This window comes from Dama dama, chromosome 2 (assembly GCF_033118175.1).
Source record: "Dama dama isolate Ldn47 chromosome 2, ASM3311817v1, whole genome shotgun sequence".
NCBI classification, from domain to species: domain Eukaryota; kingdom Metazoa; phylum Chordata; class Mammalia; order Artiodactyla; family Cervidae; genus Dama; species Dama dama.
In genome coordinates this window covers 40,864,689-40,891,748 of record NC_083682.1, presented here as the reverse complement: position 1 = coordinate 40,891,748, position 27,060 = coordinate 40,864,689, and the positions used below count along the sequence as shown (strand labels likewise).

At 34.8% G+C, this 27,060-nt stretch overlaps 1 protein-coding gene across 2 annotated transcripts in view; it reads right to left on the bottom strand.

Moving 5' to 3' along the window:
* Positions 1-516: 516 nt before the first annotated feature.
* Positions 517-27,060, bottom strand: part of EED (embryonic ectoderm development) — a 30,476-nt gene continuing 3,932 nt past the window's right edge. Inside the window, exons 2-13 of one of the 2 annotated variants that reach the window (XM_061120161.1) lie at positions 25,537-25,689; positions 23,541-23,633; positions 20,222-20,287; positions 18,775-18,900; positions 18,053-18,134; positions 15,845-15,936; positions 13,949-14,082; positions 11,864-11,969; positions 10,650-10,724; positions 2,089-2,247; positions 1,266-1,339; positions 517-849 (exon numbers count right to left, since the gene is read on the bottom strand). In XM_061120161.1, the coding sequence (XP_060976144.1) occupies positions 723-849; positions 1,266-1,339; positions 2,089-2,247; positions 10,650-10,724; positions 11,864-11,969; positions 13,949-14,082; positions 15,845-15,936; positions 18,053-18,134; positions 18,775-18,900; positions 20,222-20,287; positions 23,541-23,633; positions 25,537-25,689 (1,287 nt within the window). In that variant the 3' untranslated portion in view covers positions 517-722. The remainder of the gene's footprint in view (positions 850-1,265; positions 1,340-2,088; positions 2,248-10,649; positions 10,725-11,863; positions 11,970-13,948; positions 14,083-15,844; positions 15,937-18,052; positions 18,135-18,774; positions 18,901-20,221; positions 20,288-23,540; positions 23,634-25,536; positions 25,690-27,060) is intronic. The other variant, XM_061120165.1, reaches the window with a different exon arrangement.

The following is a 27,060-nucleotide window of genomic DNA, read 5'->3' as shown; positions in this document are numbered from 1 at the left end:
ACTCACTATACACACTCTCCATTTCCTTCATTTTTCAACCCACTGCATTTAAGCTTCTGTGTCCTCTCCTCCCTTGCTCTGATAATATTTCCACTAAGATTATTAATGACCAAGTTGTAAATCACATGGCAATGTTTTCTAACTGCAAAGATAAACATTATATAACTCTTATAGACTTTGCTTACTACAGTTAGTATAGAAGAAATCATTAAGAAATATATAACAATAGGAAATACAATTTCCAATAAAGGTAAGGGTTTGGTGAGTCAAATTCTGTTCAAATTGTTTCACATGTATTAAATCGAGTGATCCTTTTTAATTATCCAAGGTCAGTTAATGGCAGAGCCAAGATTAAAATTCAGTTTAGTTCCAGAGCTTATACTTAATCACTATGTTTTATAGCTTTTTCCATTAGGCAAATAAAACAATAATCATCACTGAAAAAAGATAAGGTGTAATTTTATTACTTTCAACATTGCATCACAATGAACAAAACAAACTAAAGTAACACGCAGCTTTACAAAAATAAATTTTTATTAGAAGCAGTAGAGTCTGGGCAGGAGACAGTACAAAGAGTGTGAACAATGTAAACATCACTACATTCAGCTCAGCCTGATGAATGCTGAAAGACAACTCTAAATGCGCTATGTGCCCTTATAGCAGGATACATTTGTTCTACGGTACACAGAAAACACACGTTACTTTTGATTGGGAAAAGCACTTTATCGCAGTCGGTCCCAGCGCCAAATGCTGGCATCATCACAAACAGCTATAAGAATGCTGCTGTCCCTGCTGAAACTGGTTTGTCGAATAGCAGCCCCGCATTTGTGATGAGTCAGCGTTGTGCATCTAGGGAGAAAACATGACAACAGGTTAACCACCACACACATATAATGCTGTATCAAACTTAAAAACACTGAATTAGAAAATGAATAGATGTTCTAAGTCATACATACAGAAAGCACTTGAAACCAGAATATACTTCACTAAGAGCCTAATCTCAAATTTCATAAATTTTGGGTGTATTTTAAATCAAAGAGGCACCATATACCTTATACAAAAAAAAGAGAAATAACTTACTACCAAAGTACTCAGGAAAAACAATTATTATTAGAATAAAAAAGAAATACTTTACAATATGCTGAGAATGTAAATGTTACAAATGATGTTAAGGATGGCACTCTAAGTATCAATTACTTACTCTATAGTGACAACACTCTGGAGGAAAAGTCAGAAATTATGAAGAGGAATTTCTAAATACTTACTTGGCTTTATGAGGATCTTCTACTTCTAAATCCCAAACATAAAGTTTGCCAACCTGATTGCCCAATGCAAGCATCTGTATAAATATATTTTAAAAACCCATCAAAAACAAAACAAAACAAAAACCCATCAAATTACTAATATAAGCTATAAAGACTTCAAGCAATCCTAAGATATCTTTCTTATTGCAAAAAAACCTCAGCTCCACCCTATGGCAATGCTCTTGGTTATTTCTTTGCATCTTATATTTCTGATTTGTAAATGACGATAAGAGCAACTAATGCTTCACAAAGGTGTCCTAAATAAATTAAGCCATTTTGCAAATTTTTGAAGAACTATACAATGTACACAATTAGCATGTATTCTTCATTCTGCCTTAAAGAACTGTAATAAAAGCCACAGAAAATTTCCAAAGCTTTCATATAGAAAGAAATAACCAAGTAATTTGTTACCATAAAATGCTAATACCAAACTTCTGTAAAACTTTAGATAACTAATATTTTGTCTCTATCTTCCATGTTGGTTTTCTATATAAGAAGATGAACATTCTAATCACCAAAACATTAAATCTTAGTAACAGATGTTATGGAAAGTAAACGCCTAACTGCCACCATTGACACCTGTCAATTTCATCTATAATAAGCACTGCAGATGGTGTGCAGAGTCACAAGGGTAGAATAAATAACATCAAAAGCCAAAGCAAGTAATACAAAAAAATCAAGGTAGATTACACTTAAGAGGAAAGAGGACACAGATACACTCAGAGAAAACTAAAATTGCATGGTTTTAAGTCAAATAATTTCAAAATGTAAAATATGTTGCTACCTTTTGCCAGAAATCCATAGAAAACCTCATGTACCAAATGTCACACTGGCTGTAATCAAATCGCCCAAGAATAGTCACATTAGACTCACTGGGTTTAATTTTATCTATATCATCTTCCATTTTGCCAGGTTTCCAGCATACAATGGCATTTTCACAAGACTTAAAAAAAAAAAAGACACGAGATAAAAAAGAAATGTTAATTGTAGAACTGAATTTTAAACATTACAAACAAAGCTTTTTCTCAACTATCATTTCAGAATTCACAGCTCTTTAAACCTGGTTATCCATCAACTGAATCCAATGATAAACATATTCATTTGTATTTACAGAATCAGTATCCACACTTACAGATGTCTGATTATCAACAGATTTTAACAATACAAAAGCATTACACTAACTAGAATATTCATTTTTGAAGTCACAATATCTCTTGCAAACCAAGTTTCAGCCTTAGATACTTCAGCATACAGAGACTTAAGTATTTTATAGCAAAGATAAAATTAAAAATATATTAGAATACACAGTTCTTCAATATGGCCCCTGCTCACTCCATCTTTCCCTATTTCACTTCTAATCTCCTGTGGTTCCCTTTATACAGTTAACTATTAATCCTTCGTCCGCAGTATCTGTACTACACGGCAGGTACTCAATAGATGTTTTAGGAAAGCTAATGAATTCATACAAGGGGCCTTACAGATCGGATTATACAGAAGGCAATAAAAGCAGTGATTCAATATCCCGACACTGGTAAGGGAACGGGAGTGAAATAGGCTGAGTTACACCTTCTCTGCCTGCAACAGTGAAATCTTTACATGCACTCTACTTTAGTAGCAAGTGGTGAAGAACACAATGGGAGAAGCAGATGCAACGCAGAGGGCACTGTTTCTATTACTGTGTAGGCTAGTGGTTTGCCACTGAGGGATCTTTGGCAATGTCTCTGGCTTCCAGTTAAGAGAGGCCAGAGAATGCTGAAAACTGCAATGTAGAGAATGGCTCCTCCCACAAAAAAGAACTGTCTGACCTCATTATCTCAGACCCAGGACTGAGAAATCCTGGTGGAGATGAAGGGTGTTTACTGGAATTTTACAGGACACATTCTACACAACCACATGTGGTAGCCCTGTGGGGTTCACTGGCATGTCAACAGCGGGGTCATAGGGAGATTAGGGAGTGAAGAACATGTTGCTTTCTTCTCTGCCATTTTTAGATTATATAAAACCCCAGGGCTACAGATCCATTATACAAGTTCTTCACTGTAAAGTACCTTAGCGAGCACCCAGTCTGCTGACTCGTTCAAGTGCACAGTTGGACTGACAGCCTGTAGAGCCTTCTTTAAAAACACATCTTGGCCCCAACCCCACTGAATCTCAATTTCTGAGAGAGGAGGCCAAAGTGGCAGAACTGTAACATAGCTCTTCAAGTGCTCTTACTGACTATACTGGTAAAGGACTTTTAGTAGAGTCCCCTCACGGCGAGCTGAAGCATAGGGAGGTATAAAGAGTCTACCCACACTGATGGATGGCTGTACTTGAAAGTCATCCAGAGAGTTTCTAACAGTTACAAATCCTCAGGTCCTTGTGCCAGATGTAGAATACCTGGGGACAAAGCTTAGGAATCTGTTTTTACAATGTCCTCGCAGTAGTTCTGATGTGGAGCCAGATTTGAGACCACCAATAGTCAGTTCAGCCTCTTACCTAAAATGCAGAAATCTTTTCCTATCATCTGATTAAGTTCTAAGAGCAGAAATTTTAGAGCTACTACTGCCTTTTTACATCTTCTAGCAATCAATGAAGTAGAGGTACTTTTCCCTATTCATCTCACTAAATACAACTTAAAAGTCTGAAGGGTAGGGAGAAGGCAGACAGGTTCAGGATCCTGGGACACGAGGGACACTGAGCTCCTTGATTTTCTTTTGCCTCCTTTCTGTATCCCAGACTGCATGCTAGAGAAGGTAGTGACTCAACAAAGCTAAAGACAAAACAAAGCCCCCCAAAGCCTCCTCTCTCTAAAGGACCAGGAAAGTGGCAACCCAGCATGAGAAAATTTTCAGGTAAACAATACCACAGAAAAAACTGTGGACCCGCCCATACATGAACCAGCAAAGTCCCAGTGGGGATCCCTTCTCACAGGTGGTAACTGAACACTTCAAGTACATAATACCCTGCTGACTCCTTCCTACCCCTCACGGTAATGAGGGGACTCCTCCTCCTCTCTGGCTGGGGCTGTATTAGAGGCAGCGTAGCAAAGAGTGGACAGAGGATGAGATGGTTGGATGGCATCACTGACTCAAAGGACATGAGTCTGAGCGAGCTCCAAGAATTGGTGATGGACAAGGAGGCCTAGAGTGCTGCAGTCCATGTGGCTGCAAAGAGTCGGATGCGACTGAGTGACTGAACTAACTGACTGAACTGAGCAGACAGCCAGGATGTTCACAACCACCTACCACAGTGTCAGGGAGACCACCCAGGGAGCAGTAATGCGGGCTCCAAACCCCTCCCTGCTAGGGTGGTGTCAGCTGAGTCCCCGTGAAAAGCCTGAACTCCTGCCCCACAGAAAAGAGACAACATCACCAAGTCAACCAAGTGGGGAACCTTAACGTCCTTTGCTACCTGCCAATCATGAAGCAGCATTCACTTTACAGCTGAAAATTTATCAAAGGAAGCCTGCTGTAAGAGAGCTAAATAAGAGCCCGAGTGTCCTAACAGTACCCAAAATATCCATATCTCCATCAAAATTCACTTGTCATACCAAGAAATGTTAAAATCTCAACTTTAATGAGAAATGATAACAAGAGACCCAAACAATGAGATGACACAGATGTTAGAACTATCTGACAAGGATTTTAAAGCAAAGAGTCGGACACGACTGAGCAACTGAAGTGAACTGATCATAAAAATGCTTCACCCTAATACAAAATTAAAAGTACAAAATTTGAAAAAAAAAAAAAAAAAGCTTCAATGAGAAATTATAAACACACTTAAAATACAGTCTCAGCAAAGAAAAGATAAGAACCATGTGGAAATTTCAGAACTAAAAATACTATAACCAAAATAAAAGAACAACTGAAGGGCTCACCAGCAGAAGAGAGATGAGAGTCAGTAAATTTAAAGTTAGAACATAGAAATTACCCAATCTGAACAAGATGAAAAGACCCTGATACTGGGAAAGATTGAGGGCAGGAGAAGGGGACAACAGAGGGTGAGATGGTTGGATGGCATCACTGACTTGATCGACATGGGTTTGGGTGGACTCCGGGAGTTGGTGATGGACAGGGAGGCCTGCCATGCTGCGGTTCATGGGGTCGCAAAGAGTCGGACATGACTGAGTGACTGAGCTGAACTGAACTAAGAAGTTACCAAGTGAACAAAGAAAAACAGACTTAAATCTAAAGTATCATTAGAGGAGAGCGGGGATAAAAAGGGCATAAAGAAGAATTTGAGTAATGGCTGAAAAATCCCTATATTTGGGACGAATTATGTCCCCTAAAGACAGACCTACAGATTCAAGACAGTAAATGAATCCCTCAAAGACATCAATATCAAGCACAGCACAGTCAAACTTCTGAAAACTAAAGATAAAGGAAAAAAAAAAATCCCCAAAGCAGTTAGGTCAGAAAGAATACCTTAGCGATAAGGAAAAACCAATTCCAACAGTGGCAGACGTCTCATTAAAAATGACAGCAACCAGAAAGACGGGGAACAACACTGTTCAAACGTTTAAAGAAAGAACTGTGAACACAAAATCCTCTATTCAGTGAATATACACTTCAGGAATAAACAGGAAATGAGGACATCCCTAAACTAAGAAAAACTAAAAGAATCTGTCACCATTCTAAAACAACAGCTACAGAATGTTCTATGAACAGAAAGGAAATGATAAAAGTAGGAATCTTGGAATATTAGAAAGGAGGAATGAACAACAGAAAAAGCAAAATGAGTAAACACAAAATTCTCCTTTCCTTCAAGTTTTTAAATTCTGCTTGATGGTTCAAGCAAAAATTGTAATATTATTTAATGACGTTCTCAATTGTAAGGAAATATTTAAAACAATTATAAGTGGAGGACAAAGTGGGAGATAAGCTTCCTATACTGCATTTGAAGTGGTAAAATGCTGATATACTGATGATCACATACATATATAGCAATTCCCAGAGCAAATATAAAAACAAAACAAACTACACAAAGAAATACACTCAGAGGTAGTACAGATAAATCAAATTAAAATTCTAAAACATGTGCACATAATCTACAGGAATTTAGGGGAGAAAACCCAGAGAAATGGAAAAAAAGAAAAAAAATTAAATGCCAGACAATGTAACAATTGGTAAGTCAAGTCTCAAACAGTCTAAATTTACAAGCTAAAAGACAGTTCCTCAAAGTGAATTAAAAAACAGTATGACCCAACTGTATGTTGTCTGTAAGAAACTCACTTCAAATATAAGAATACACATAGATTAAAGGTAAAGGGTTTGAAATAGATATACCATGTAAGCATTAATTAAAGAAAGAACGGCTATACTATAAGATAAAAGGAGACATCAAAGCAAAAAAATCTACCAGAGATAAGAGATGGACCTTCCATAATGATAAAAGGGTCAAGCTACCAAGAAAAAGCAATACTAAATGTGTATATGCTAACCAACAGAGCTGCAATATGTCACAGAACTGAAGAAGAAAGGGAAAAATTCATGATTATAGTTGAAGACTTCAGCACTTAGAGCAGACAGACATCAACAAAGACACAGAAGAATTCAACCACACTCAACCAACAGGATCTAGCTGATATTTACAGAACACTCCACCCAACAATAGGACACATTCTTTTCAAGCTCCCATGGAATATACCCAAAACAGGGTAATAAAACAGGCTTCCCTAGTAGCTGAGTCAGTAAAGAATCCGCCTGCAGTGCAGGAGACCCGGGTTTGATCCCTGGGTTGAGAAGATCCCCTGAAGAAGAGAACGGCAAGCCACTCCAGTACTCTTGCCTGGAAAATCCTATGGACAGAGGACCCTGGCAGGCTACAGTCCATGGGGTTGCAAAGAGTCGGACATGACCTAGTGACCAAACCACTATCAAAAACTAAATAGCACATTGCATATCAAAATTTTTGTGAGAAACAACTAAAGCAGTGCTGACTGGGAAATTTATAGCACCAAAAGCTTACATTAGAAAAGTCTTGACTAAATAATCTAAGCTTGCAAAACTAGCAAATAGAAAAACAAAATACACTCATAGGAAACTAAAAACAGGGAGACAGGAGGTGACAAAATAATTCTGACAAACTCCTAAAAAGACTGACAAGAGAGAAGACATAAATTACTGATTTCAGGAATGAAACGGGCTATCACTAAAGACCATGCAGATATCAAAAGGATAATAAGGGAATACTCAAACAGCTCTCCACACATAAATTTTGTATTAGATGGGATGGATCAATTCCTGAAATAGCACAAACTACCACAACTCACCCAATATGAAACTTAATTCGAACAACCTTTTCATTTTTAAGGAAATCAAGTTTTTAATTTTTAAATTCCTCCTCAAAAATTTTTAGGCCCAAATGCCAGTATTATTGATATCAAAACCAGACAAAGACAATAATACAAGTAACAAAACTTCAGACCAATAATACACATAAAATTCTTAACAAAAATTAGCAAACAGAATTCAGCAACATAAAAAAGAATTAATTATACAGCATGACCAAGTAAACGTATTCCAGTGATTCAATATTCAAAAATAATCAGTGCAGTCCATTGCATTAACAAGCTAAAACAGAAAAAACAACGATCATATCAATTGATGCTGAAAAAAGCATTTGACAAACTTCAACACTTATTCATGATAAAACTCCAAAAAAATTAGGAAAAAGAACAACTCTCAACTGGATATAGAACATCTACAAAAATCATACAGCTAGGACTTCCATGGTGGTCCAGCGTGTCTGGCAATACAGGGGACATTGGTTCGATCCCTGGCAGGGGAACTAAAATCCCACATGCTGCAGGGCAACTATGCCCGCGCACCACAACCAGAGAGCCCATGTGCCACAAGGAAAGATCCTGAATGAGGCAACGAAGGTCCCGAGTGCCGCTACCAAGACCTGAGAGCCCAAAAACAACTGCTACAAAAGAATCACACAGCTGATCTGTTTAATTGCCCAAGACTGAATGCTTTCCCCCTTTAACATCATAAACAAGTCTAGGAAGTCTGCTCTGTTTAACACATTACTGACCAGAGGCATATTAATATATCTTTTGTTGCCTGAATGCTATTGACTGGAGATGTACCAATATGTTTTTAGAGTGATACAATCAATATCACCATGTGAAGTTGTTAGAGCTTAAACTGCACCAAGGGTTCATCATACAACCTATGACTATCATCATCAATTACATTTTGCTCCATCAGGTTTTTGTTCCAATTCTGTGTATATTATAAACATAAAATTTCAGAAATGACATGTCACAAAATTTTGAGGAAGAATTTTTCAGTGAATTTTATGCAGATACGTTCTATGTCTAAGTGACATATATACTAGTGTCTCAGAAGATGATAGTTCTTCAGAATATAGTTCTAATTCAGATGATGTGAATATCAGACCAACAAAAAATCTTATTGATTGATTCTGATACAAAGTGAAAATGCAACAGTGCTGGAGACTGCTCCTGTACTTCTACAGAAGAGTGGACTGAAGACAACATTTCACAAAAATTAGAGGAATTACAGGTACGTCAGGTGTAACTGACTACAGGTAACTGTACAGTGTTAGTCAAATAAGAGAACTAATTTTTGACCGGTCAAAATAAATATCACCGGCCACAGGAGTTAGTTTCTGCAAAAATCCCCCAGTCATTAATGAGTTAAGACTGCTATTCAATGTAGCGCCAGAAGCCTGTCAGTGAAATGAGACAAGAAATGGAAAATTCTTTAAAAATTCAGTTCAGAAAGGAAGATATAAAAACAGTCCTTATTTAAAGATGAATGATTTATGTAGAAAATCCCAAGTAATTAGCCAACCCTTAGCCACCCAACAAACCACCCTTCTTGAACTGTAAGTAGTTAAAATAGATAGGATTCAAGATTAATACACAAAAGTAAATTTATTTCTATATATTAGCAATGAACACAAAGAGATGGAAATCAGAAATACCATTTATTATAGTCACTCAAAAAAGAGAAATGCTTAATGTATGCATTTAACAAAGTAGATACAGGACTTGCATGCTCAAAACTATAAAATGCTGGGGGATTCCCTGGTGGCTCAGTGGTGAAGAATCCATCTGCCAGTGCAGGAGACATGGGTTTGATCCCTGATCGAGGAAGATCCCACATGCCACAGAGCAACTTAGCCCATGCCCCACAATTATTGAGCCTGTCCTCTGCAACCAGAGAAGCCACTGCAATGAGAAGCCCACACACCACAACTAGAGTAGCCCCCACTCGCCACAACTAGAGAAAAGCCTATGCAGCAAAAAAACTCACCACAGCCAAAAAATAAATAAAATTATATTTTTAAAAACCCACAAAATGCTGATAATAAAAAATCAAAGGTCTAAATCAATGAACAGACATACCAGTCAAGGACAAGAAAACTAAGCAGAGTAGATATTAATTCTCTACCAAACTGATACACAGGTTTAACACAATTCCAATTAAAATGTTCCCTACCCCCAAAGAAATCCCAGCAAGATTTTCAGTAAATGTAGACAAGATAATTCTAGACCTTATATAGAAAGGCAAAGGAACTAGATGCAAATAATTTTGAAAAAGAATAAAGTGGAAGAAATTACTCTACCGATTCCAAGACTTATTATAGAGCTAGAGTAATCAAGCCTGTGTATGTAGTGCTGGTAGAGGGAACAGAATAGAATAACCAGAAACAGCCTCAAATAACCAGAAACAGCCTCATACAAGCATGGCCAAACAATTTTGAAAAAAGTGCAAAAGCAATTCAAAGGAGGAAAGATGGGCTTTCAACAAACGGCACTGGAACAACTGGATAAACTGTAGGCAAAAAATGAACTTTCTACCTAAATGTCATACAAAAACTAACTTAAAATGGACCATAAATTTAATATAAAACATTATAAAATCTCTTGAAGGAAACACGGGGGAAAATGTTTAGGATCCAGGGCTTAGTGAAGAGTTTTTCAAAATAATAGCAAAAGCATTATCCATAAAAAAATAATTTTTTTAAAAAAATCAATAAATTAAACTTTATCAAAATTGAAAATATTTGCTCTGCAAAAGACCCTGTTAAGAGAATGAAAAGACAAGCTACAGACTGGAAGAGAAAATTTGCAAGCTACTTATCTGACATAGGATTTAGAATATATGAAGAACTTTCAAAACTCAACAGTAAAAAAACAAAACAAATCCAATTAGAAAATGAGCAGAAGATACAAAGAGACATCATTGAAAGGCTATATGGATGGTAAATAAGCACATAAAAAAGATGTTCAACACCACTAACCATCAGGGAAATGTAAATTAAGACCATGATGATGTATCACTACACACCTATCAGAACAGCTAGAATAAAAAATAGTGACAATACCAAATGCTGGCGAAGATTCGAAGACACTGCATCTTTCATACATTGCTGGTGGGAATGTAAAATGGCACGGCCACTCTGGAAAATAGTTTGGCAGGTTCTTAAAAAACTAAACAAATGTAACCATGACCCAGCAATTGCCCTTCTAGGCATTTATCCCAGAGAAGTGAAAACTTACGTTAAGTCCACACAAAAACCTACACACGACTGTTCAATAGCAGCTTTATTTGTAACAGGCCAAAAACTGGAAAGGACCAAAATGTCCTACAATAGATGAATAAGGTTAAATAAACTGTGGTACATCCACACCATGGGGTACTATTTAGCAACTAAAAGGGAGACCTACTGATATACACAACTTGGATGGCATTATACTGAGGGAAAAATAATCTTAAAAGGTCCCATACAGAAACATTCTTGAAATGACAAAATCACATGTGATAAAATAACATACAACTACACATACACATACACTTACAATGTCAGTTTCCTGGATTTGATATTGTATATATATAAGGTGTAACCAATGGGAGAAACTGGGTGAGGGGCAATGTGAAACCTCTCTAAACTGTCTTTGAAACTTCCTGTGAATTTAATTTCAAAATCAAAGGTTAAAAGATAAAAAAGTAAAACTCTACCCTCCTTGGTAAGGAAAAAATAAATAATCAGGCTCTACCCAAGAAAAAGTGAAATGCCCTGAAACCTATACCAAATAGAAACTGGATAGCAATTTGTCCAAATCTGACAATCCTAAATGTTCAGATGACATCACCACCAACTTCTCTAAATTATCAGTAGAAAAAATATATATCAACATACTAGAGCAGGGGCTGGCAAACTAGAGCCCATGAGCCAACTCCATCTGTCTATTTTCATACATGTAAGTTTACTAAAATGAACATGAACATTAAAAACAAAACCCCAAAAAACCCTACTACTGGCTTTAGATATTGGTAATTTTACAGTAACACTGGATATCAAAGAATATCATCTTGCAAGTTAACATTTTTATCTTACCGGAGCACAAATTATAGTTCATCAGGATGTTTTATGCCTAAAATAAGTTTCTGAATTTTCAAAGTATCATGAGATTAAAAAAAAAAAAAAGCAATTTCCCGTCTGTTACACCATTTACCAACTGCATAAAAAACTGTGCTCCCTGCAGAGTTCCAACTCACACAAACAATGGAAATACAGCTTAACAGCAGTTACCATACCTTGGAAAGTATCAAATCACCTAACCATCGCACACAATCGACATAATTTCTATGTATGTCTCTGGTAGAAAAGTCAGGAAAATGAATTTTCTGAGAAATAAATGGCCTGAAATGGAAATATCAAAAGTTAAGAGAAAAATGTGTAGCAGAAGCTCACTAATTTTCCTTTTTATGATTTATAAAACTCTGAAAAGAAAAACAGATGAGTATTAGTTTGTCTGTGTTCCTATAAAACTAAATATCTTCTGATCTGTTTATTGGGAACTAAAATTTCATTCTGTTTTTGTTTCTACATTTTACTCCATTACTAGCTCGCAACTCAATTTTGTGTTCATCCTATGAAATTTCATTTATAAAAACTGCAACTTCCTGCCTTACTATATATAAACCAAAATCAATTACTTCAATTCTGGCTATCCTAACCAATAACCAAAGACATATGCTTAGAGCTGAAAATTTCTCATAGAAAATGCTAAGCTAGAACTCAATCCTTTCAAATTAACAATGGTCTATGAAAGTTAACACACCTACCTTATTTCAAAAGATAGTCATCTTTCAGAAACAATGACACATTTCAAAGTCTGGTAAAGCTAAAATTAGGTGCGAATCCTACCTAGAACAACAATTTTTGAAGATGATATCTGACAGGAATTTGACATTTGTTAGTTAGAACTTTTCCTGTATTTAGAAAAGTAAAATATGGCACAATTTTTCCTTAAAGATGTTTGTGACAAGACCATAAGCTAGAGAAGTTGCTACCAATTCTTCAGTTAATTAAATGTATACCTAACGTTTCTAATCTAGTAAGTGATTCAGTTTTTAAAGTGAAGTAACTGAAGCAGCATCCTATGCCATGAATTAGTTGTATCCTGGGCAACTCACAAGTCTTCTCTTTGGCTTTTCCCTCAAACATAAAAAGGATGTTGGGCTCAATCATTTCAAATACGTTTTCCAATTCAAACTGTGGGGTTGTTTTTTTTTTTAACCTTTTTTTTGTGGCTCACAGGATCTCAGTTCCCCAGCCAGGGACTGAAATAGGGCCACAGCAGTAAAAGCCTGGAATCCTAACCCCTCGGCTACCAGGAAACTCCCAGATCTTTTCTTTATTAAAACATTAAAATGTTATTAATGACTTGATATAAATTCTTAACTGCTATAGCTTTATTAATTGCTTTTTAGCCAAGTTATGTATTATAATCTATGGTTAAACCTCTTTCAAGAAGACCAGCATAATTCAGCTACTTTCTGTAAGCTGTAAAATACAACTTCTATTTATTCCAGAGCTCTAGAAAATACAAAAACATAAATTTAATATTGTACTAACTCCTGGTGTTTTAAAACAGAATTTGAAAGCTGTGCTAATTCTTAAGAGGTATGAGATGTGATCAGTGTCACTGCATTAAAATATTTACTTATGGTTAAAAATTCAACTAACAATCTACTCATAATGTGGGTTGATAATCAGGGAATTAACGGCTAAAATGAAAAGAGCAAACAAAGTTAACATTTACAAACACAGGATAGTCATAGTGAAAGAGTTAACAGATTGATAAGACTCTGAAAAAGACAGTAAATTAATTAAGAACTGAGGTTTTGCAAAAATAAATTAAGAAAACTGAGAAGTTCCCACATGTAGTCCCTTAGAACAAATCTCCTGCTTTTGAATTTTGTGTTTAGTGAAGTGAGTATCATTTAAAGGAAAGCATTTATCATGAGTTAAAGCTAAGAACCCCACTGAAAAAATTATGACTTACTGTCTTTAATTAGGATTTACAATGTTGACAAACGGTGTTAATAACATTAGCACATGCATACCTAAATAAAATACGTGAAATTGGCTACTAAATTAAGATAAAAACACAACCTGAAAGGGATTTTGAAAAATGAGCCACAAACATAATTAGATAAAAATAAAGGCTTCCATTTAAATTCATTGAGTTTTATGGCATATAAATTATACCTTAAAGTTATTAAAAGAGAGGGTTCTCAACTCAATACTGGAGACTAATATAACAATTTTTGAAAAAGTAAAACATTATTCAAAGGCATGAGATAGCAAATTGTTTTAAATACTACGACTGTTACCTGTTAGTTTTATTTGGGTTATAATCATAAGATTCCTTAATCGCATTCATCATTCTCTTTGAATTGATCCTCCAAAGTTTAAGAGAGTGATCCATACCACAAGACATTATTTTTTCACCCAAAAGATCATAATCCTGTATATAAAACAGAAAAGCTTAAATGAAATATGTAAATTATTTCCCAAATTATGCTGATTTTCATCTCATGTCTAGTATTGTGGAAATTGTATTTCAAACCACAACACTAATATTTTGGGTTTCATATATGTAGGCCATAAGTCACAAAGTGTTTACCACTTTCAAGATTTAGTTTTAACTGACTTGTTATCACCACAATATATGAGCCTATGCAATATGGCAGGTTAAGAAGTAAAATCTTTGAATTTAGTTTTATCTATTCAATTATCTTTAGCCAAATATTTCCTTTGCTTGATTTTGAAGGTGAATCTAATGCTGAGGTAAAACAATTATTTTATGACATGAAAACCTGAATGGTTGTTATTTTTCTTTGTCCAACCCAGATGAAGTAATGAAACTGGTATCTGCATGTGAAATTAGGAGTCCTTTAAACAACTGAAATTTACTTGTATATCTAAGTCAAAACACTTAGATAAGTCGGGTACCTTGGTTTTGGAGTTCACTTTTTAAATGAATAAAGAAAAACATGTCTTAAAAAAGGAAGCAACATTTCCTCATTTGCTGTTTAGTAATTTTTAATGAGCTCCTAACAGATCACCTATTGTAACAACCTTATTCCACCTTATCTCACAGATCAGACACTTAGGCTCAGAGATATTTACTTTAGTACATGGTACATGTGTCAATGAAAATCTCACACATCAATCCTTCTAGCAGTGAGCTACTATTGGTACAGAAGAGATACAAACTATTCCCTGCTTTCATTTTAAGAAGCAACAGTAGAGAGTTCTATTTAAGAAGAGTACTTCTCCTCACTAATCTAGATATTCTGTGTTAATCTAATCTTTCAATCAATCATGAACACAGTTTTACAAAAGCCTGAGAGCTTCAGATTTGGTGTTTATTGAATTCAGAAGTCTGGCGGCTGCTACTTTTCCCAACTACCTCACTGTGAATAGCAACAAGACACCTCTAGAGCCAGGAGCTCTCATTGAGTTTTTAAGGAAGGACAGTAGTCTTTGTTTTTTCACACATAAAGCCAGATGGAATTCTGCAAGTTCTAGAAAATCCTTTAAGGTAGGTATGATTCTCACAAAAGCATACAGGATTATTTAGTACCTCCAATTTAAATACCACATGCTTCAAAATATAATGCCCTTTTAAAATAGTTGAAAAAAAAAAACAAAAAACGGAAGAGCTGTAAGACTACTAAATAAGTAAGCTACACACAGAACATAAGTAAACCTAAACAACACATCTGAAACTTAACTAAAAACACTTAATATCACTACAACAGATCAACAGATTATAATACAAAGCATAGAGACAACACCATGCCATCAAAGGGAAGTTATCTAAAAGTCAGTGTGAACAATACTTCCTAGAAATGAGTAACTTATATTTCAACTTCAAATAAAAGATGAAAAAATTTCTTAATTGCCAACTAGGTTAACCTTTTCCTTTAATAATTGAGAAACAACAAAAGGTAACTTGGTGATTTTAGATTAAAAAAGCAAAAGAACAAGTTCATATAATTCTTTCATGAGAATCCAGGCGCTGGTAAAACATGTACAAGAGTACAGATAAAACACAAAGCGCCTACTTGCTTTATTTCTTCATTTTTAAGTTAAAACCTTGTCTGTCACAGTAAATGAAGTAACTGCCTGTCAAGCTACATGAAACAAACCACATGCTTTCTTATAGGGATTGTTCACAGCTCTGTAACCTGAAGGTCACTGCCCTGTAGCTTTCAACTTACAGCACTTAGAACTTCATCTCTGTGCCCTTCTACACCTCCAAATATTGCCACCAGAGTGTCCGTTTGGATATTCCATAATCGTAAAGCATGATCTAGTACAGACATAAAAAAATTAACATAAACTTTTATCATTCATTTACTGTGGACTTTTAATATCTCTTTAAAGAAAAAACTACCAAAGTTTGGACTTAACTCATTCACAGTAATGACTAAGAAGGAATCCATATCATATAGGAACTTAAAATATTTATATTACCTGTAGATTTAACTAGGTATGAGTTCAAACTTTCAAGGGTACTAGTTTTTCCCTCCACTATACCCACATTTACAAATTGAAGAGGACAAAGTAGATTTATAAGGTCTCTATAGTAAATCTAAAAATAGGACTGAAACATACACACATTGGGACATTATTTAGAGTAATATGGGACATTATTTAGAGTATTATGGGACATTATTTAGAGTATTATGGACCTTTCAAAAATTCTTTAACTGTAATCTGAGTAATTTCATTTTCCACTAAACATCAGCAACAAAATAAATAGAAAGCAATATTCATAAATATAATACCAAGCAGAGTTTGAAATATAACTATGTCTATACTGTGTAATATTAACATATTATACAATATATTGTTAGTAGTGGAAATAAACATTGCTACAAAAATGCTTTCTTTCTGTAGCCATGATTTCAATCTGCATCCAAGTTTTTGTGCAGACATTTACGTTTCTCTTTAAGATACATGTACCTAGGAGTGTAATTCTATGTTTAGCTTTTTAAGGAACTGCCAGGTTGTTCTTCAATGTGCTCACACATTTTGCATTCCCACCAGCAATGGATGAAGGGGCTCCATATCTTACTGTCTCTCTGACTGCAGTCATCCTAGTGGGTGTGAAGTGGTACCTCACTGTACTTCTGAGCTGCATCCCCTAATGATTAACAGTGAGTGCTTTTCCATGTATTATTAGACATTCTTGCCTATTCTTTGGAAAGATGTCTACTTAAAGCCTTTGCTTTTAATTTGGTTGTCTTTTTATTACTGAACTGTATGACCTCTTGATTTAAGTCCCTTATTAGATACACAACTTGCATATTTTTTTCCCCCTATAAATTGTCTTTTCCTTTCTTGAGAGTTTTACTTGCAGAAAAATTCCTGTTCATTTTGAAAAGCTGTTTGAAAAATGCTCTAACACAATGGGGGAAGAGCAAGGTTAAGAAACTGTGATATTAAGAACAAGTAAGCCATTATGGTCTATGTTACTTGTAAAAGAATATCTGAGCCCAGTTACTGTAACAGAAGAGAAAAAGTTATCAGCTCTCTTCTTAGGTGTCTATATCCAAACAAGCCTTGATAGTTGAAAAGTCACACTAAGATATTTTTCATGTAAGAGTTTTAATTTGAGGATATCTTTTAATATGGGGAGATTGTAGGGGTTAGGTTATAGGTGGGATAGCTGTTAAGAATACATTTGACTAGAATAATAATGTAGAAATGAAAAGAGAAAGGGCAATAAAAAACAGAAAAGTAGAAATAAGAACAACTTAAATCACTTTAGAGAGCTCAGAAGTGATTAAGAATGATTCAGAGGCCTGTCTGAACCCAAAATAAACTTACAATGCCAACATAGGCATACAGAGCAAGACAATGCTTTCTCTTTGTAAGGAAGGAAAACATTTAGAAGAGTTTACGCTAGATAACTTAGCATTTTAAGGAATCCTATAGGGAATCTTTTATAAAATAGAAGCTTTATATAGAGAGAGGCAAAAAAGAATTATGGATTTTCAGATACACTATTTCTTGTTACATGATTGGAAAGCATCAGATGATTTGCTAGACTACCTTCAAACTATTAAAAATGCTGCAACTTTGGTGACCTGCCATTAAAATTAATACAGTTTAGCATGATAATTCAATTGAGAATAAGGTTGTAGAACTATCATAAGGCAATATGGAAAATAAGGTAACACACACCTAATCCTCAGTGTCAATTATTTTATCTACATCTTACATGAACAGTGTATTTCATGGTCTCATTCTCCAGTTCTTGGTTTGGGGATGCTAATGTAGCCCAAGATTTTTCTAAAACTTACTTCTTTTTAAATTTGGAATTTTCCCTTAGATTAGTTTGTCCTGAAGTCAAACAAAACAAACAAAACCCAACTCACTCCCAAATAAATACAACTTAAGGAAATGTTTGTTTCTCTTACCTTTACTTACTGACAGGAGAAGATTTGGATCTCTTGGGTGGAATTTCAGCTCATTGATAGCATTTCCATGGCCAACATAGTGCTATAATAAATTTAAGACATTTCAACTTTCATATAAAAATCAATAAATTCATTTTCATTAATCTTAGGAGAATGGAAAAATAATTTCACTTGTAGTAGTGGTTCTCAACCTTGGCAGCATATTAAAATCATCCAGCTTGAAGGAAAAATAAAAGATTTTCAAGTCCTATTTGCAGATATTCTGAGCCACAGCAAGGATTTAAAAGATTCTCAGGTGATTCTAATGTGCCCCCAAGGTTAAAGTGATTTGTAAAATTTCTTTTAGTATCAACTTCCAAGGTTTCACTTTTCAATTCTTTACAAAGTACCCTTGATTCCATACCCCTATTTAGGGGTTCTTGAAAAATGAGTTCACTCTTTTTAGTTATTGTTCATTTAGAGCTTCTCAGGATAAAGCAAAAGAACAGAAATGATTTTAACAGAAAACAGGGCAAACGATAAAATTTTCTCATTTATTCTTTAATTTGCATTACCCAAATGTGACAAAGGTCTCAAAAGACTTGTCTAAAGGAAGCAGGAGGCAGAGTACAAACCAAATTATAAACTGCACAGAAATTGACTCGGTTTTAAACTCAACATGGCAAGTTTTCACAGATGTGCATTCCAAAAAAGCAGATCTACAATTTAACAAGAAAACCCACCTTTATGCACTGCATTGTTATGGGATTAATTATCCTAATTATGCCTCTAGATCCAGCGACGGCCAGCAAAGGATGGCTTGTATTGCTATCATATGTCCACGCACAAGTGTAAAAGTTTTCATCAGCCTAAGAAATTCCAGTTAAGAAATATAATTTGTTTTTTAAAAGGAAACACATCAATGATCACAATAATGTCCAAAGAATTGTTGAAGCTCTTAACAAAGAAGTTCCCATTTTTCTTTATACCATCAGGGTTGAAACAATGAAGGTTTTAGGTCTAAAATCTATACCAAGTGATCAAACAAACCAATCCTTCCACTCAATTTTGATTACTATTTTGCTGTTTGTACAACTATTTACCTGTCTTTTGAAAGCAGCCACAGCCAATATGTAAATGAATAAGCATAGGTTGTATCCTCCCCAAAATTTATAAAAACAGCTCTCCGGGGAAGGGATAGTCAAGGACTTTGGGAAGATTATGTACACACTGCTGTATTTAAAATGCATAACCAACAGAAACCCTTATATAGCACATGGAACTCTGCTCAAATTATGTGCCAGCCTGGATGAGAGTGAGGTTTGGGGGAGAAGGGATACATGTATATGCATGGCTGAGTCCCTTCACTGTTCACCTGAAACTATCACAACATTGTTAACTGGCTATTCCCCAATACAAAATGTATTTGGTATGAAGAATAAATAAATAAAATTAAAAGAACAAAAACAAAACCAAAACCAGGTGTCTAGTTCCACAGGCTGTAATTTGCTGACCCTGGCTCTATCTCAATAACTCTATGTGCCTCTAGATAAAAATCAGTTAACTACTCAGTTTTCCACTTTTCCTGTGTGAGACTTTCCCAATACTGCCAAAGGTCACCTCCTTCCTTATCACCTAAGGGAAAACTAAAATGTTCTTTTTCTTACTTGCTAGGTTTTTCAAATGGATCTGGAAGAAATCTTAACAACAAGCTTTGACTGCTGTATCCTTTGGCTTTCTTATCCTTAAAGCTTTCTTTTTCTTTATAAACCCATGTTTTATGATATTTCATTTCCTAAACAAACATGCTTATTTTTTTCCCTGTAGGCTCTGCTGACCAAATACTTGATATGACTGTCAGGCGCAGCTTCTGATAAACCCAAACTCACCAATATCCCTGCCCTGAAATGATAAAAATATAAGCAAGGTCAAAGAAACAGGACTACTTTCTGCTATCATTTTCTATTACTGGCTTTCCCGCGCTCATCTCTAGCCACCTGTACTGTCCTGCCTCATGCCCACCCTGACAGTGGCTTCCCGGGATCAGGAAAACTAGATACCAAGAATCTCTTGGGTAACAGTGAAGGAACAGCATTGGATAAAGCTAAGAAAGTAAGATACAGAAGTTTGGGATACTTATTCAAAGTCAATTTCTTTGGCCAATGGTACCGAAAACCCAGAAAAGGATACATCAGCGTCCACGTAAGACTGCAGCAGCCGGATCTCTCCTTGTGAGTGACACTCATATAAGGTGACCTAGTGAAAGCAACACCACAGGGTTCATCTCAAACACAGAAACACACGCTCCAGCTTTGAACATACTTTATTTTACTGTGCAATGCAGTAAAAAAAAAAAAAACTTTTTAAAAATAACTTAAACAATACAGAAAACTATTAAAAAAGGAGAACTTTAAGAAAATCATTATAAACCCTAATGCATTACATAATTTTCAGAGTATATTAAACACTGTAGTAATAATTTATGGTTTCTATTTCCAATGTTTTCAACTTATTCATATAATTGGACCAATTCTGCCAAGTAAATACAGTTGAGTACCTCACAGTAAAGTATAACTACTTTCTAAAACTGTGGTTTATCCTCTTTTTTGTTTTTTTTCGGTTGTGCCATATGGCTTGTAAGATCCCAGTTCCCTGACAGGGACTGAACTCAGGCCCATGGCAGTGAAAGTGCAGAGTTCCAACCACTGGACCTCCAGGGATTCCTGTGGCTTATCCTCTTTAAAGTCTTTGGGTAGTTTTAGAGCATTTTTAATTACATAAAAGAAAATCTAAAATTTGCCTCATGGACATTGTTCGTTAAATATTAACTTTCTATTGTACAGTGGCCCTTTCCATTTGTCATTTTCTAAAATTAATAACATATTCACTTTACTCAATTATGCACAGTGGTCCCTCAGTATCTGCAAGGGGACAGGTTCTACAACGCCCACAGATACCAAAATCTGAGAATGCTCAAGTTCCTTGTATAAAATGGCAAAGTATCTGCATATAACCTCACATAGCCTCAAGTATACTTGATCTTTAGACCACTAATACAACGTAAATGCTATGCAAATAAAGGTGCCGGCACAAAGCAAATTCAAGTTTTGCTTTTTTGGAATTTTCTTTTCTGAATATTCTCAATCCATAGTTGGCTGAATCTGTGGATGTGGAACCCCGAGGATACAGAGGGCTTACTCTGTAATACTAAAATTTTTTTTAAACACTTTTTGATGTGGACCATTGTCCAAGTCTTCACTGAATTTTTTACAATATTGCTTGTTTTATGTTTTGGATTTTTGGCCCCAAACAATGTGGAATCTTAGCTCCCCAACCAGGGATAGAACTTGCACCCTCTGCATTGGAAGGCAAAGTCTTAACCACTGGATCGCTAGGGAAGTTCCTGTAATACTACATTTTTAAACATTTCTTTCAATTTTTTTTACAGTTTAGTCATGGTAGCAATACTGTTACTAATTTTAATGTCTATAAGAACTCTATAAAAATCCTTTAAGTCACCTATTAATAAGATAATCTCTACATTAATATTTGCTTTATTAAAAAAAAAGAGGTACAAATAGCAGACTTTCTTGTAATTCAATAACCTATAATTCAATGTCATTTTAAGTGAGACTAGGGATTCTTTTTGTAGAAAGCCTGGAACATTACAGTAGGCATTCTGAAGCACAAGTTATACTAATTCTAATTATAGCAACACGACAATTAATAATAATGATGGTGAAGTTAGTGAAGTACGCTTATAGTGATGTCTTAAAAGTGAACTCAAATCAATTAATGGATTATATTCCCAATTTTTGGAAAAAAATAACCTTAATTTTTTCTTTGAACTGCATCAGGTTCCCTGTGAATCACTGTTTTTGAGCTACATATCACAACATACATTTGGCTAAACATAAAAAAAAAGCTGTTATCCAGGTTATCAACTTAAGTAGTGAGTTTCAAATTTTCAGAACTTTAACAACCAATAAAAGCATCTTCTCTGAATGCAGGGCAACTAACTAAGCCTGTGCGCCACAACTACTGAGCCTGTGCTCTACGGCCCAGATGCCGCAACGCTGAGCCCTCGTGCCACAGCTACCAAAGCCACAACGTTCCAGCCTGTGCTCCGAAACAAGAGAAGCCACCTCAGGAAGAAGCCTGTGTACCTCAACTATGCTCGCTGTAACTAGAGAAAAGCCCAGACAGCAACAAACACCCAGCAGAGCCAAATAATAAAATTATATATATATACATAAACTTCTTTGAAGACTTCCAGGAAATTATTTAAAGCCACATTTTACTTTTCAGAAAATAGGAAGGATTTAGCCCAGAATAGATGCACGCATGTTTCTAAGATTTTCAAACTTTCAGAAAATTAAAAAAAAAGAAAAGAAAAAAGTCTGGAAATATGCTGACATCTGGAAAATACTCAGCTGACAACTCCCAGGTTGGTTTTGATTGAAAACAGAATACTAACATTAAAAACATAAATACAGGAAACAGTGCATTCAAAATCATGGTCTCTTATTTCTCTAACAAGCTTAGCACAATTACTAAAGAAACATAAGATTTAATTTCACTCAATTAAAATAAGAAGTTACAGAATAGCTCCCAGATTCACTTCCTTCCCTTCCCATCTTGGGCTAAAACTAAAGAAAGTGACTTTACTGTCAATCCATACCAGTTAGTCAATTTCCCCCATCTTTCTTTTTCCAAATACACCAATCTGTTTCTCCATTATTCCTCATAACTCCTAGTACATTATTAATGAACAACCAGAATGTGAGTTAATAAAAGACTTATTATTAGGAGGACAACTTTTCTTAAATGATTTTAATTTAACAGACTCCTGAGACTCCCCAGTAGGCACCAGTAATCTTCCTTTTTCCCATTCATTTAGAAGTGAATGGAAATAAAGTTTTTGCGATCCACCTTTTCAGCCCCAGATTCATCTAAAGTTAATAACAGTTTACATGAAAACACGTCCACTACGGTTTTTTCCATGCATTCTCTCAGTTCAAGATACTCTGGCTTCCTTAAATAAAAATAATTCAAAACAAATGTTTACTGTGTATAATTAAAATATTTTCAGTAACTATTATACAAATCCATTGGATTTATGCTTTGCATTTATAGAGAGCAACTAATTACATTTATTATTTTTAAGAAATCACAGACTTGTTACTCCAAGTTGACAAACAACTATTACAGTCACTTGGAAAAAGAAAAGTCAATTTTTTCAACCACTTAGAACAATATTTATGAAGACAAAATATAAATAGAGACTTGTTTCATGAACAATTTTGTGAGTATATATGAAAAAAGATATATTTTCAGTCATGAATATTAGTTTTAATTTTTGACTATTTCTAGAATGTTTCATTTTTACATAAAGGAATGATAGTGTCAAATCAGCTATACAAAGTTTACTTCAAAATCATTGCACTTCAGTGTTACATTAATACCAGAGACTGGTAAGCCAAATGCCAAACAGCCCCTTAACACTCACTCTGTTGCTTCCTACAGTTGCAAACACTAACGGATCTCCTTCTTTACTGTGCCAGTTAAACTGAACTCCAAACAATGGTTGATTATGATCTTCCTATAAAATAACCAAGAAATAAGAAAAATCAATATATTTTAAAAACAAAAAAGGTAGTAAACTGATCATTACCATTAAAAACCTTCCCTTCCCCAAAATGCAAGCTGCAATTTTATGTATCATACATAAACTGACTTTTGACACTTAAAAGATACCTTAGTCCAGTTTTCACATTTTAAAATACTGGTGCATGATGATACTACGTAACAATTAAAGGCTTAGAGGTTAGGTAACAAGTATACATCAATGAAAATAATAGATGCTCTCTATCTTCTTAAACCCAAATGCCATGCTTTTTAATCAAAATATAATGGATAATTGTGACAAATGCATTTAATCTCTTAGGACACAATTTATTTTTCTGAAATAACAAATAAACTGAGAGTTAATACAGTTTCTCCAGTACTCATTAAATGTTTTCTGGTTGAATTCTTCCCTTGTGAAGTGAAGAAAATTGATTCCATTCAAATCACTGCTTTCCATTAGTTCTACAGAAACAATTTTAAATTACTTTGAATTTGGATCCTAAAAGAAAAACCACCTAAGAAGTTTTACAACGAACAAGAACACTTGAAAGTGGGGCCAGGGAGGCAGCGGGCTGTACCTCCAGTTATCAGGGGGTTATAAGGAGGCAGTTTCTTGGTTTTTAACTGGAACAGGACTGACTAACAAGGGTGTGCTAGTTTCAGGTGCACACCAAAGAGACTCAGCCACACACACACACACCTATTCTTTTTCAAACTCTTTTGCCATCTAGGTCACCACAGAGTACGGAGCAGAGTTCCCTCTGCTAAAAGTATTCAGTTCTGCTCATAAAGTTATTTCTCAGCCTTAGGATTTTACTGGCAATTTCCTGATGTTTAACAGTAACTTTCATATTCACTTTAAGGCACTTTAAAGTCTGACAACATTCATTTCTTATCCTTTAAAAAGCCACAGTTTTAAGCTTTGGAAATATTTAATCAAAATAATGCAGTTCAAACCACTTTCCAAATATACTACGTAAAAATAGTTAATATACCTAAATATTAACATGAAACTACAAAGAGACACTTTGCTTTAGAAGAAAAACACACATACAAAAACACTGAGATTAATTTCTCTCCTTTTAAGAGTATAATTTGACACACAGAGCAATGAATTTTGCTTCCTAGATAGGAAAATAATTTCCATATGGCCATAGCTTCTTATGCTTTTCAAAGACTTTAAAGGACATTTAGATATTTTAAAAGAATCTAACATATGCACAAGACACTATAATGTATATTTTTGTTCAGTATAGGAAAAACATCCCCAAATTAAAAAAACAGGAAATGAATGAATATATAAGACACTTAAAATAAATGTCAGTAAACATTTTTAAAAAATAAAGACTATTGAGAAAGACAGTAATCTAAGTAACTCCAACCTATTATTTCTCCCAAATATTAACTATGCAAAACAAATTTTCATTTATACCTTTTTTCTTGAAAACAATTACAAATAAGAGTTAAATTTTTAAAGACTGAACAAAGTAAGACATCTGTTTCAGTTTATGTTAACTCAAAGTTAATAAGTCACATTCAGTTCTTTTCAGTAACAGGTACCAGAAAATGGCTTACGCTTTTAAGTTTTACCAAAATATGAAGAGTAACATTTCTGGAAATCAATAAAAATAATAAAGAAAAACCAGATGCAATACTAATACTAGGTACTACCCATTTAAAACAAACAAAAAAAGCTAAACAAATGTGGAACGGATTATAATTATGTGGTCTGCCCTACAACAAAGCCTTCCAATTATTATAATTTTAAAATATTTTTAACTTGACAGAGAACCTTGAGCATAAAATGTTTACCATTGAGAACCCTGCAATTCTGGAACCCTGCATTCAGCCCACAGATCGTGTCTTTCTCCACATACCTTGAGACTATTTACACATTTGAAAGAATATTTGCATTTCTTTGATTTCCATTTTCCCTTCCCCCAACTCTTCCTTCCAGGTGCGTTTGGCGTATTTGTAGGTGTATCAGGGCGTTCTGTGTTGGTACCGCTTTCTATACTGACAGCATCATCCTATAAGCAGCAAATCAGAAAAAACTATATGAAACAGCAATACTGTACTTAAGAAATGACTTCAAACTGGAAAGCTGCTGACCAGCCTAAAAGAAGTAATTAAGAAATCCTGCAAGAAATGAAAAAAATGTATTCCTGCAAATGCATTAGGATTTGTGGATATTTGCTATTTCAGCAAAAATGTAAACAAAAAACGAATCCTGATGATGCTAATGGTAATAATACTGCCTTTAAATAACAAGGCACTGGTTTGTGCCAGCCATGACACTATACTGCCTCATTTCATCTTTACTGCTCTTCATACAAGGTACTGTTAGATAAGAAAATGTTGCTTAGCGAGCCTTGCTGGTTGGTTGCTGGGATTGAAAACCAGAGCTTCTGGATTTGAAAACCAGACTTGACTCCTCAATCTGACTGACCTACATGCCCTCATAGTCTGACTGCTTGCTGCTCAGTTTGGAGTATGGCAAGGGGTGGCTGTTTGAGGCCAGTGTGTTAGTACTTCCTATTTTAGATGAAAATCCTGATTATCATTCAAACTCTGCTTATTTATAACACTTACACCATTTAGAAATTTTTTAGGTTCTACATATTATGTGCTATCTACCAGTGAAATCTGACTCATGGCTCTAAAATACTCATGATTCAGAGTTCCAGAAGCTCACTATAAAGTAAAATCTTCCCAAATGTAGAAGTGACTACAAACCTTTAAAATTCACCTAATTTATATCCTGTCTCCTGTCCACAAGATATATGAATGGTCCTCTACTCTCAGAAGAGGATTTCACTACTTCTTCCAATTAAACATTCCAAAGTGTTCTTTGGAATAAAGAGATTTATTTAAACCTGTATCACCTTAGGGCAGTAACTACTAAATTCATGCCAGAGGAAGCTTTTTTCATGGAGTGCCACTAACATCTATGAGAACACAGACTAGAAACCATCACCCTAGGGGCTATTTTTAAATTATTGCTTCCTAAAGTTAGTTTTACAATATTACAGAATGTTAAAAATTCACTAGAATATAAAAAAGTATATTAAAAATTCACATTAATTTATTTAAAACCTGTAAGGTATTATATGGTAGTTCTTAGGGGTGGCTTCCAAAACTTCAAATGGTTCATACCAAAATGAAATGCTTTCAAAAAGTACACAAATTATTCTAACACTATAACGGGAAAAAGGGAATGGAGTGGATAGATGGCACATGGTAGTGCTCAATATCTAGACTGTAACCTAATGTAAACACAATCAGCTTTTAGATACATAAAATACAAAACTATATTTATCGAGTTCAGTTCCTAGGTTGAAATCACTGCTTTTAAATCTCCATTTCTTCCTTTCAGTTGAATTTACACAGTTAAAATCTAG